The sequence below is a fragment of the Mandrillus leucophaeus genome, unplaced genomic scaffold (assembly GCF_000951045.1).
Source record: "Mandrillus leucophaeus isolate KB7577 unplaced genomic scaffold, Mleu.le_1.0 Scaffold1181, whole genome shotgun sequence".
In the NCBI taxonomy this organism is placed as follows: Eukaryota; Metazoa; Chordata; class Mammalia; order Primates; family Cercopithecidae; genus Mandrillus; species Mandrillus leucophaeus.
Window position 1 is genome coordinate 1,015,331 of NW_012100110.1, and position 13,731 is coordinate 1,029,061.

The 13,731-nt window shown below is 38.4% G+C and overlaps 1 protein-coding gene across 1 annotated transcript in view; it reads left to right on the forward strand.

Annotated features, from left to right (window-relative positions):
• The window catches only part of LOC105528519 (inversin-like), a gene marked incomplete at its 3' end in the record, with an annotated part of 125,518 nt that extends 112,759 nt beyond the window's left edge, over positions 1 to 12,759 (forward strand). Inside the window, exons 4-5 of the mRNA XM_011965294.1 lie at positions 9,041 to 9,214; positions 12,592 to 12,759. Of these exons, the coding sequence (XP_011820684.1) occupies positions 9,041 to 9,214; positions 12,592 to 12,759 (342 nt within the window). The remainder of the gene's footprint in view (positions 1 to 9,040; positions 9,215 to 12,591) is intronic.
• Positions 12,760 to 13,731: the final 972 nt, after the last annotated feature.

Here is a 13,731-nt window from a genome sequence, read left to right on the forward strand (position 1 = left end):
AAAAGAAAAGAAAAAAGAAAGGAAAACTATGTCCCTGTCAGCATCCTATCATCTTTTACTGTCTTGTCAGTTCTGGCATTTAATTAACCCTATTTACAAGGTAATAAGTTAGCTGCAGATGCTGGCAGAGGACACAAGACTCCCATCAGAGACAAAAAGTATTATTACTAATGGCATAGCTAGGAGTACTTATCTGTTTGCACCAGTTTCCCTCCCCCCAAGGATTATGGGGGCAATATAGAGGACTCGGATGGGCCCAGCACACAGTGGGTTTGCATGACATCTAAAGACTGCTAAATTTTGGGAATCTCCAGCTTTTAGTAAATAGAGTAGTAAGCAAGCCTGCTTCTTCTTTGCCCCAGTGGGTGACATTACCTCATCACTCAAGATTGCTCACTCCAAACCCCACTCTGAAAAATGGTCCCAGTAAAGAGGAGTCAAGCTTTTGCATTATTGGCATACCCAATTAGTACGTTCAGGGACACTCAAGGCTCAGGGCAGATTGCCTCTCCCAACACTATTGTGGTATTTCCAAAACTCATTTGTGTCTGCAACCACTACAGAAAAGTTTGATATAATGAAATTACTGATATTTGTGACCTATATACTTCCTAGGGATAGTAATTGTTTTTAAAAATTAATACAGTAAATGCCTTAAGAGTTTATAAATACATAATTATATAGCTATCATTAGAATTAATAACAAATCATGTTTCTATTTTTCCATTTCAATTTTTAAGTAATGTATTTTGGGTATATAATATAGTTAGGATTTAAAATGAACTATGACAGAGTACCTACTTTAAATTTGTGTGTGCTATTATAAATATAGTTATTTTTCTAGGCCAAAATTATATACCAATTTGTAAATGAACAAAAAAATATGGTGAACATTTGTATACATAGTGAGCATTTGTTTTTCTCTCCAAGTACAGTGACAGAAAATATAAGCACTGGGGACACAGAGAGAACAAGAATGCAAAGAAATTAATTGGAAAACATGTAGGTCTCAAAGTATTGGTTTTGGGAAAACATCTGGCCTCTTCAGTACTCCAGTGGGGAGAGAGGTCACTGTAGACAGTTTTAGTCAAGTCTTGGGCATTGAAATCTGCTAAAGTAATTATCTCAGCTGAAGAGGAAGCAAATAGCAAAGGCCCCAGGGAAACAGATATAGAAAATATGGTAGCCATTTTGGGAAAAAATGTAGAGGTGGGTTCCAGAATATTTTGAGGATCAGCTGCCAATTGTCTAGAAGTTAATAATAAAAGCACTTACTGGGAATAAACAGCAGTCCTGTAGAATATGATTTCGGAATAGGGTTCAGGAAGATGCCTCCTTCCTTTTCACTGATTAAAAGGTGGTCATTTTTGTGCAAAGGGCAAGAAAATTCTTAGAATTTTGGAATATTCTTTGCCTCACTATGAGGCTACAACCTTAGAGGAGGCTGTTTGTCTAGAGAAATGGCAGAAACAAGACACCATCCAAGCCTCAGGTCAGGAAGCTACTCACTAGCTCACTGATAGTAATTGTGACATCCCTAATATCACTGGAGATAGGGCTCCAGGAGATCTGTGTAAGACCAGATTGTTATAATGGACTAGGAGCTGGGTGGAAGATGCTGTGTGTATCAACAAGGAGAAAAAAGGAAAACAAAGCAAACAAATGAAAAGCAAAAATGAACCTGCAGACACAATTTCAAAATATTTGAAGAAATCTAATGCTAACAAAGCAAACAATATTATTCAGATTATGAATTCATTGCTAGTAGGAGAGCATAAAGAAAGCAAAAAGATAAGCCACACAGAGAAAATATTTGCAAAACCAACCAAGAATTAGTATCCAGAATACATAAAGAACTCCTGTAGATCAGTAAGAAAAAAACAAATAGCCGGCCGGGCGCGGTGGCTCAAGCCTGTAATCCCAGCACTTTGGGAGGCTGAGACGGGCGGATCACAAGGTCAGGAGATCGAGACCATCCTGGCTAACACAGTGAAACCCCGTCTCTACTAAAAAACAAAAAATTAGCCGGGCGAGGTGGCGGGCGCCTGTAGTCCCAGCTACTCGGGAGGCTGAGGCAGTGTAAACCCGGGAGGCGGAGCTTGCAGTGAGCTGACATCCGGCCACCGCACTCCAGTCCGGGCGACAGAGCGAGACTCCGTCTCAAAAAAAAAAAAAAAAAACAAATAGCCAAGTTCAGAAATGAGTTACAACACAAGAAGGCTATTTATAAAAGAAACAAATATCCAACAAACATGTAAAAACGTTCCACCTCAATTCGGGAAATACACATCAAAACCCAACTGTAAGCCAGGCACAGAGTGGTGCACACCTGTAGCCCCAGCTACTTGAGAGGCTGGGGTGGTAGGATCGCTTGAGCCCAAGAGTTGAGTCCAGCCTGGGCAAGCTATAGCAAGACCCCTTCTATTAAAAAACAAAACAAAAAACTATAACCATCAGATTGGCAAAAATTAGCAAGTCTGACAAAACAAAGTATGCTGAGGATGTGGAGAAACAGGAACTCATACATTATTGTTACGAATGTTAACTTGGAGTAGCTATTTTAGAGAGCAATCTCAACCCAGAAGTTTCAGAAATTCTTATGTACTTACCAGGAGATATGTATGAGGATATTCATTACAATATTGTTTGTAATTGTGAAAAATGAGAAACATGCTAAATATTCCTCTATAAAAGAATAAATATATTATTTTCATGTGATAACATACTTATTCCAGTGAAAATGTATGGACCCAGGCAACATGAATAAATCTGAAAAATACTGCCTTGAGTAAAAAATGACACGATTCTTGCAATACCATTTATACAAAGATTGAAAACATGTAAAACAGTACTATGTCATTTATGGATATATATATGTTTATATGAAATAGAAGTGGAAAAACATTCATTGGAATGATAAACACCCAATTCAGGATAGTAGTCTCCAAAGAGGGAGAGAAGGTAATGGAATTGGGTACACAAAAGAAGTATTAACTTTATCTGTTAGGTTTTATTACTTAAAAATGAAAAATCTAAAGCAAAATACCAAAATACTTTGCTGAAAATCTCCATATCATTGTTATTACCATTAAATAACTATGCTTTTTTTTTTAAAAAAAAAAAAAAAAAAGGAGTTCGTCTTACGAGAACTGGGCAGACACAAATATAAAGTTAAAATTCACATTTTGGGCTAATTTGTTTCCCAGATTCATTTCAAGTGCTATTCTCTGGGTCAGAGAACTTTTCATTCTCTTTCACCCTTTTCATACATTTGGAGAATGTCATTTGGAAAGTGTCATAATCTTTATGTGACCGACAAAAGAAGCTCTTGGTGTTAATTACAGGAAGATTTAGATGAAAATTATGACCACGTAATGAAAAAAAAAATATTCACTATTTCAGAGATATTAGGAAATGTTTTCACATTTCAGAAGCATGATGGACCTGATCATAGCAGCGTAACATCCTTTTAAATGACTAAATCAAGACCGTCCTGTAACTTCAGCTCCCTTACTTCTGCTTACCTACCATCAGAATTTTCTTAAGCATATGTACTCTTTTGATCTATGATCTCCTTCACCCTATACTATTTCCACTCCAAAATTATAAAAGCAGACCCTAAAGCAAACAGTCCTCCCAACAGGATCAGTTTCTGTGTAGCTCTAACAGGTTATATTAAATGATTAACTTCCAGGCCAGGCTCAGTGGCTCACACCTATAATCCCAGCACTTTGGGAGGCCAAGGCAGGCAGATCACCTGAGGTCAGGAGTTTGAGACCAGCCTGGCCAACATGATGAAACCCTGATTTACCAGGCATGGTGGCAGGCACCTGTAATCTCAGCTATTCAGGAAACTGAGGCAGGAGAATTGCTTCAACCCTGGAGGCATAGGTTGCGGTGAGGTGAGATTGTGCTACTGCACTCCAGCTAGGCGACAGAGTGAGACTCTGTCCCCCCAACCCAAAAAAATAGATTAACTTCCAAATCCTCCAGAAAATATTCGCATTATAAGAATATTCTCAAAAACATGAGAACTCCTCAGTTCAAAAAATATTGAGGAAGTATTTAGACTTTCTATAATGAGAAGGTTTTACAGGAAGCAAAGTAGCCTATAACATGGGTCTGAAGGGTCACACAACCTTCAGAGGGTTGTCAAATTAGCATGCTGCCTCAAACTAGTATCTTCCTCTGTTCCATTGATACTAGAAATATTCTCCTGATTTTAGCACTTAAAGTTCTCTGTCCCTTCTGCTCATTCCCAAAGACTGAATTTGCATACAATGGGCTTTTTTTTTTTTTTGAGACAAGGTCTTCTCTGATACTCAGGCTGGGGCGCAGTGGCATAATTAAGGCTCACTGCAGCTTTGACCTCTGGGCGGAAGTGATCTTCCCACCTCGGCCTCCCAAAGTGCTAGGATTACAGGTGTGAGCCACTGTGTCCAACCAGTTGCTTGTTCAGGAGAACAAACAGGTTGGCCTTGGTCCAGGAAAATTATATTGTTTCTAGTCCAGTCTTCATAGATAATATCTGATGGGTCTCTGTCATTTGAAATAGGAGATGCTGGCCTTATCATATAGCTGACTCCTCCCCAGGGTACCTGCTAAATTCCTATTGGCTATGCCTTTGTTGGTCCTATATTATCATTATCTGTAAGCGGAATATAGACATCTTTCTCAGTGTAAAAAAAAATCAGAAAAACCACTACTGTGATTCCCCATTATCCATGGTTTTGCTTTCTGTGATTTCATTTACTGTGGTCAACCATGGTCTAAAAATACTACGGTATTTTGAGAAAAAAAGACCACATTCACATAACTTTTCTTACAGTATATTATTATAATTATTCTATTTTATTATTAGTTATTGTTAATCTTTTACTGTGCCTAATTTATAAATTAAACTTTACCATAGATATGTGTGTATAGGAAAAAAATAGTGTATATAGAGGGTTTGATTCTATCTGCAGTTTCATATATTGACTGGGGATCTTGGAATGTATCCCCAGCAGATAAAGGGGGACTACTCTATTTATAACCTTCTAACTATTTTTACTTTTACCTTTTCATAATCTTGGTTCTTAATCACCAGCTGAACTATGTATATTACAATCAGATCTTTCTATCTGCATGCCCTTTATCATGGGCCATTCTTGGTTCTATCTGACCATCTATGTTTTGTTGAATACTCCACACTGGAAAACTATTTATAATAATAGCAAACATCTGAGCATTTGCTTTGTGCATTGTTCTAAGAACTTTTATAAATATCATTTATCTCATTTCATATGCATAATAATTGCAGGTACCATTATTACCCCTTATATATAAGAAAATAGAGGCATAGGAGGATAGTTTATTTAATCTGTGAAAATTTTCGATGATACTTCTGTGAGAAACAAAGATGAAATTATGTTAAAGAGCTTTGTAGTAAGTAAAACGAAGTACAAACATTGTACTGTTATCTGCTTCATAACAAGGCTCAATGAATGTTTGTTGAATGAATGAATGAATGAATGAGTAAATATCATTACTGGGTTGCACTGTGTCTTGTGAGGGTAGAGTCCTCAGAATAATGTAAAGTGTAAATACACCAAGTACTGTGTCTGTAACTCAGTCGTTACCCCAACCAACATATACTAGTTTCCTTCTTCTCCTTCCCTTTTCCTGTAATTTCACAATCAAAATGACTGTCTGATTGAGTATCTTTAAAAGGTCGTGATGAATTATTCTGTAATATTTGAAATGTTATGTTCAGAAAGGTCAAACTTTATTTTTCGGTATGAAGTGTCACACGGATTTGTTTTTCCTGGACACTTTTTTTTTCAAAGAAAAGATGGCAAGAAATTTAGAGCAGGGTGCCCTCTTGAGGAAATTTTAGCATCTTCCTTCTCAAGAACTGACATCAAATGAAATGAGAAGTCTAGATAAATGATGTACACTATTAATGAAGCTCAGAAAAATGAAACATTAAAAAGTAAGAATAACCAAATACCAGGTATTTGAGAATTAAGATTCTTAACTGTTATGATCTAATATAGCAACTGTAAATAAGAATTTTTATTATTATTTATTTATTTATTTTTAATTCTTTTTTTGAGACAGAGTCTCACTCTGTCACCCAGGCTGGAGTGCAGTGGTGCAATCTCAGCTCACTGGAACCTCTACTTCCTGGGTTCAAGATTCTCATGCCTCACCCTCCCAAGTAGCTGGGACCACGGGCTTGCACCACCACACACAGCTAATTTTTTGTGTATTTTTAGTAGAGACAGGATTTCACCATATTAGCCAGGCTGGTCTGAAACTCCTGTGATCTGCTCGTCTCGGCCACCCAAAGTGCTGGAATTACAGGCATGAGCCACCATGACCAGGCTTGTAAATAAGAATTTTTAAATGAAAACAAAAACCTCTAGAAGATATTTCATTTCTTCTTATTTACTCATTTCTTCAAGTAATATTTATTAGGCACCTATTCTGTGCCAGGAACTATGCTGGGCACAGGGATCAATAAAACATGGTCTCTGCCTTCATGGAGCTTACAGTTTGTGAGGGAGCTCACACAGAAGAGAAACAAACAAATATATATGTAGTTACAAACTGAGAAAAGTACTGTGAAGGAAATGAATAGGTACTAGAATAAAGAATAACAAAGTAAATTCTATTTAGGGTCGTCAAGGGAAGCCTCTCTGAGAGGAAATATCCAGTAGAGTCCATTGGCTTTTCCACCTATTCTAAGTCTTCCCATCTAATATAGACAGTCTACAGATCCTCTTTCCTAGCCATAGTCTTTCTTATCTTCTCTTATCTCTGCCCCTGTGGTGGACTGAGTCAGTCCCATCTCTGCCCCTGTGGGCAAGCAGTTAGTTCTGAGTAGTCCTTGTGCACCTCACTGTCACTCTAGTAATCGTGCCTTACAGCAGGGATGTCCAGTCTTTTGGCTTCCCTGGGCCACATTGGAAGAAGAATTGTCTTTGGCTGCACATAAAATACACTAGCACTAACAATAACTGATGAGCCAAAAAAAAAAAAAATGCAAAAAATCTCATAATGTTTTTAGAAACTTTACGAATTTTTTTGGGTCACATTCAAAGCCATCCTGGGCCGCATGCAACCCGGGTGCCACGGTTTGGACAAGCTTGCTGTAGAGCTGCACATTCTTCACAGTGGGTGGTCTGCTTGATTAAAAAATGTCTTCCAGGCCGGGCGCGGTGGCTCACGCCTGTAATCCCAGCACTTTGGGAGGCTGAGGCAGGCGGATCATGAGGTCAGGAGATCGAGACCATCCTGGCTAACACAGTGAAACCCCGCCTCTACTAAAAAATACAAAAAATTAGCCGGGCATGGTAGCGGGCACCTGTAGTCCCAGCTACTCGGGAGGCTGAGGCAGGAGAATGGCGTGAACCTGGGAAGCAGAGCTTGCAGTGAGCCAAGATCACGCCACTGCACTCCAGCCTGGGCGACAGAGCGAGACTCCGTCTCAAAAAAAAAAAAAAGTCTTCCTTACTAATATTGATAGTCCCTCATAGGAGAACATCAATGCATTATCATGCTAAAAGGGCCCACTTCTAACAAGGTTAAGGATGACAAATGGACAAATAATCCTGCCTGCCATTATCCTCTGAATAGGGAGAGATAAATAGGCACAAAGTAGGCCGAGAACTTGATCAAGCAATACTGTTTGATCCCACTGCCCTTGAAATATCTGAGGTACCAAGCACATAGAAACCTTCAACTGGAAGTAAAAATGAGGAACTAGACCTGAGAAAAGAGCCCAGAAGAACAATTTTTAGAGTCTTACTTTGTTCAAAGCTCCCATGTTACACAAACTTACTATGTAATGGTTGGCCTGCCTCATTAACACTCTTGGTATGGCCCTTGTAGCTAAGCTTCTTTCTTTTCTTTCTTTCTTTCTTTTTTTTTTGAGACAGAGTCCCGCTCTGTCACCCAGGCTGGAGTACAGTGGTGCGATCTCGGCTCACTGCAACCTCCGCCTCCTGGGTTCAAGCAATTCTCTGCCTCAGCCTCCCGAGTAGCTCGGATTACAGGGGCCTGCCACCACGCCTGGCTAATTTTTATATTTTTAGTAGAGACAGGGTTTCACCATGTTGGCCAGGCTGGTCTTGAACTCCTGACCTCATGATCCACTCACCTCAGCCTCCCAAAGTGCTGGGATCACAGGTGTGAGCCACCGCACCTGGCCTGCTTCTTTCTTGAGGTGGGTTGATTCTACCAGATTGGAGGATTTAACTGACACGGAGAGTACTGCCTGCAAGTGGATGGGCCTGCCATGACTTCTGAGTTGGCATTTAGGTGACCATATGAGTCTGGTATCCAAACTTTGAATAAGCTGCTTCTACCTTAGTTGTACCCATAAATAGCTCTCTTTAAGAAAACTAATCATCCTTCCCTTATTAACCAGAGGGCCCTGAACAAAACATTTAACTTCTTTGAATCTCAGTTTCCTCACCTGTAAATTGGGATTTAACATCTCTGCTTATTTCACATTATTATACTTTGAGTATAAATAATAGGTAGTATGTTGGTCAAAATGTGCTGAAACTAATACACCTACACATTGCTGCTGTTAGATAGCAATTTGGAAAATACACCAAACACTAAAATGTGCAAACGTCTTTGACCCAACAATTTGGTTCCTGATAATTTATTCTTGTGAAACGATTAAGAAAAAAAATATGAAAAAAGATGTACATTGAAGCATTTTCTACAAAATAAAATATTAAAATATTCTAGATGTTAACAATAATAGATTGGTTAAATAAAACATGTTGCTTTTATTTGCAATAAAATATTGACCGGCCACTATGTGAATTATATTCATGAAAAAAGTTCTTGGAAGGAAACATGAAAAAAATAAAACAATTGATATCTGAGTATAGTGGAATTACAAACATTTTTCTTTATCAATTTCTCTGAATGTTGTTACTGTAGAAGAATAATTAGCATACTTAAAACATTTTAAAATTAAAAAAAAATTTGACCCCATAGTACATTTTTTTCTTATCATATCTTGTTTTTTATTTAGGGAAATTATCGTTTCGTGAAACTCTTACTTACACGCAGAGCAAACTGGATGCAAAAGGATCTGGAAGAGATGACTCCTTTGCACTTGACTACCCGGCACAGGAGCCCTAAGTGTTTGGCACTTCTGCTGAAGTTTATGGCACCAGGAGAAGTGGATACACAGGATAAAAACAAGGTAATGGATACTCAAAATCGAACACTAATAAGACCAGAAAGCAAATGCTTCCTTTTATGATGTGAAATTTCAAGGAAGAAGGCCTAAATTACCACATATATACATGGTAGAACAATTCCAAATCTCCATACATCTCAGGGAAGTGTTTCATTTCAATTCTGTCGTTTAATCCTCTCAGCAACCATGTGTGTTAGGTAGTATCATCTCCTTTTTACAAATGGAAAAACTGAAGCTCAGGAAGATTAAAATTTTGCCTAAGATGCAAGTGGCAGAACTAGACTTCAGATCTAGTCCTGTCAGCCGGGCATGTTGGCTCATGCCTGTAATCACAGCATTTTGGGAGGCCAAGGCAAGTGGATCACCTGAGGTCAGGAGTTCAAGACTGGCCTGGCCAACATAGTGAAACCTTGTCCCTACTAAAACTACAAAAATTAGCTGGGCATGGTGGTGTGCACTTGTAATCCCAGCTACTCAGGAAGCTGAGGAATGAGAATCACTTGAACCTGGGAGGCAGAGGTTGCAGTGAGCCCAGATAGCGCCACTGAATTCCAGCCTGGGTGACAGAGTGAGACTCTGTCTCAAAAAAAAAAAAAAAAAGTCTAGTCCTGCCTTAACTCCAAAACCCAACATTTGACAGGGAGTCATAATAGTTACTATAAGTGGTTAGACTCATGATAGCCAAATGCCCATGGCAATGTCCTAAGTGCATAATGGTTTAGTGGCCTACACTTTGGTATCAGACTTCCTGGGTTTCAACCCAGAATCCACTACTTAACTTGTTCTGTATCCTTGGGCAAATTGCTTAACTCCTCTGTGCCCCAGTTTTTATATGTATGGAAAAAGGATAATAGGATTACTGTTAGGTTCAGCATAGTATTGAATTTCAGTAAACAGAATCAGAACAAGTATAACATAGGAAAAGAAAGGAATTACATGTTGTTTATTGAAGATGTGGTTATAGGCAGTTAGTGAATGCTATTATACTTGTGGCTTTTTAAAAATCTGCAGTTGTTAGTAAGCAAAAGTAATAGGTTAAATAGTGACTGTTCATATTAAATGCCTATAGGTACATCTTGAAGGAATACCAGGTATATCAGTTTCTAAAGTTTTTAATGTGACAGGTGGGCTTGGTTCCTGCTCATTAAATTATCTAATTGTAGATTGGATTGCTGACAATGCTACTCATGAGGGCTGATAAAAATTTAAACAGTTCTTACATTTTTTCTTAATAATTCTTCTAATAGGGAAGCCAGTCGTATAGAAGTATGTTGATGAGAACAGCAGAAGAGATTTTAAAGCAACTTCAACAAGTTCAAGATGATCATTTTTAACTTTTATCTGAAATAAAGTGTGAACATTGTCAAAATCAAAATGGAGTTCTTTCTGTTTAAAACAACAACAACAAAACCTGACAGAGCCAGGGAAGGCCATAAAGAGAGGATTCTCGTGCTTGTCTGATTTAAAAAAAAAAAAAAAATCACAAACTGTGCAAAAACCACAGCCTTGCACAAAGGCCATCATAACCTTACACAAAAATTACTTCTTCAAAGACATTTGCCCAGCAACTGCCCTTCTAACCTTGCACTGGCATTATCTTTGTTATTGATCTTTGTAGCCAAGGATCATCATTTGAAAACAATTATGTAATCCTCCTCATTTTTCTTTTAAAAACTTTTGTCTTCCTTTACTTGAGTACACAGTTTAACAACGTCCTACTACCAGATACCAAATAAACATGATTTTCTTTCTTTTTTTTCTTTTTCTATCACCCAGGCTGGCATGTAGTGGTATGATCTCGGCTTACTGAAACCTCCACCTCCCGGGTTCAAGCAATTCTCATGCTTCAGCCTCCTGAGTAGCTGGGATTACAGGCATGCACCACCACACCCGACTAATTTTTGTATTTTTAGTAGAGAAGGGGTTTCACCATGTTGACCTGGCTGGTCTCGAACTCCTGACCTCAAGTGATCCACCTGCCTCGATCTCCCAAAGTGCTGAGATTACAGGCATGAGCCACTGCACCCGGCCAAACATTATTTTCTTTTAGAGAGACATTGTAATTTAGGTTGACAAAAGCAAGTACTGCTGTATTTTCAAAATGTATCTTTTTAGCAATAACTAGGTCTAATAATTTATCCTCTAAAATTGTAGTTAAATTAAAATGTATCTTCTGATATTTGGAATGGGTTCCAGATGCATATGCATGGATTTTTTATAGATATTAAAATTCAAAACATCCTATCAAGTTCTTAAGGTCCTTGGTGATAACCAGATGTGCATTATCAAGATCATCACTTACCTTGTTGATGATTATTTCTAAATGACTGGGCCGCTTTCTCTTTCTCTGTGTTATCAGTACCAGATGAACTAAATAACTGTCATGACTAAGAGGTCAGATTCTGGAGTCAGACTGCCAGGGTTAAAATCTCAGTTCAACCATTTACTTCCTTTATGTCCCTGAGCAGATTACTTAGGTTCCATGTGCTGTTTCCTCATCAATCACATGCAAATTTAAAAACATACTTGTCTCCCAGGAATAGTAAGATGACTGCATGCAATTAAATAGACAATAGTCTCCCTTGTTCAAAGGAAATATATTCCAACACCCCCAATGGATACTTGAAACTGCAGATAGTGTCAAACCCAATTCCCGTCAATAGGAACACATTTCTGTTCATGTCTTCCACCCACAAATTTAGTACTTTTTCCATCTTAACTAAGCACTTATCAGGCACTATGGCCATAATTTTTGCAGTTTGGTATGCAACAGCAAAATCATGAATTTCTTCTTCCTTCTTTACAGTTTCACAGATAGATTTGTTCTTACCACAGAGCTTAGCAAACTCAACAAATTTTTCTTATTGAGAGCTTTAACCTTTTCACTTAAAGGAAACACTTTATAGCTGCTCTTTGGCATGTCTGAATCACCAGTATCAATAATTGTGAGCTTTGGGGCCGTTAAGTAAAAGAAGGATGACTTGAACACAAGCACTGTGAATCTAATATCGTGACAATGAATGGGATATCTGAGTTGGCTGCTAGGTGACTAACTGGCAGGGAATGTCTACAGTGGGGATGTGCTGAACAAGGAAAGATTTGTGTCCCAGGTAGGATGGGATGGGATGAAGCACTCTTTCATCATGTTATTTAGAATGGCACACAATTTAAAACTTATAAATTGTTTTTTTCTGGAATGTTCTATTTAATATTTTTAGACTTTGGTTGAACACAGAGACCTGAAATCATGAAAAGTGAAACCAAAGATACAGGGGAACTACTGTATAAAACTCTTGTAACAGTGCCTGTCCCATAGTAAAAGCTTGGGGAAAGTTAGTTGTTGTTACTGTTGTTATTCTGAGAACCTCTTGATTTTGCAGCAAACAGCTCTGCATTGGAGTGCCTACTACAATAACCCTGAGCACGTGAAACTGCTCATCAAGCATGATTCTAACATTGGGATTCCTGATGTTGAAGGCAAGATCCCACTTCACTGGGCAGCCAACCATAAAGATCCAAGTGCTGTTCACACAGTGAGATGCATTCTGGTGAGTTGAATGGTACTGCTAGACCTGAATGGCCTTTTTAAGAAAAATTTTTATTATGAATTATTCAATATATACAAAAGCATGTATTTGACATACAAGTAAATTATTAAGCAAAAGAATACAACAGACATATGGACCCATCCCCCAAGAAGTAGAACATTTCAGTACCACTATTTAAGACCACATAGAGGTTTCCTATGTCCCAGTTTTTAAATGCATTCATTCCCCCTATGCCATGCTCATTCCTGTACCCCAGCAACTACTTCCCTGAATTTATAGTTATTTCCTTACTTTGTTTCATACTGTTTTTATTAAACGGTGAATAGACATAAGTATCAGCAAAATACATGTAAAATATAAATAATAAGGAAACAACAAATACTTATGTACTCACTATCAAGTTTAAGAAAAAGTATATTACCAGGCTGGGCGTGGTGGCTCACGCCTGTAATCCCAGCACTTTGGGAGGCCGAGGCGGGTGGATCACAAGGTCAGGGGATTGAGACCATGCTGGCTAACACGGTGAAACTCCGTCTCTACTAAAAATACAAAAAATTAGCCAGGCGTGGTGGTGGGCGCCTATAGTCCCTGCTACTCGGGAGGCTGAGGCAGGAGAATGGTGTGAACCCGGGAGGTGGAGCTTGCAGTGAGCCGAGATCGTACCACTGCACTCCAGCCTGGGCGACAGAGCAAGACTCCGTCTCAAAAAAAGAAAAAAAGAAAAAAGAAAAAGTATATTACCATTACCTTTTAGGTCCTCTGAGTGGAGTACCTCTCAGTCTCATTCTACTATCTCCTTTCACAGAGGCAACAACTGTCTTCAGTCTTGTGTTTATCATTCCCCTGATTTCCATTACCACATTTATTTGTATCCTTAAACAATATATTGCTCAGTTTTTAACGTTTTTGAATTTGATATACAAGGAATTATATTGCATGTTTTTGTTTTTGTTTTGTTTTGTTTTTTGCAAT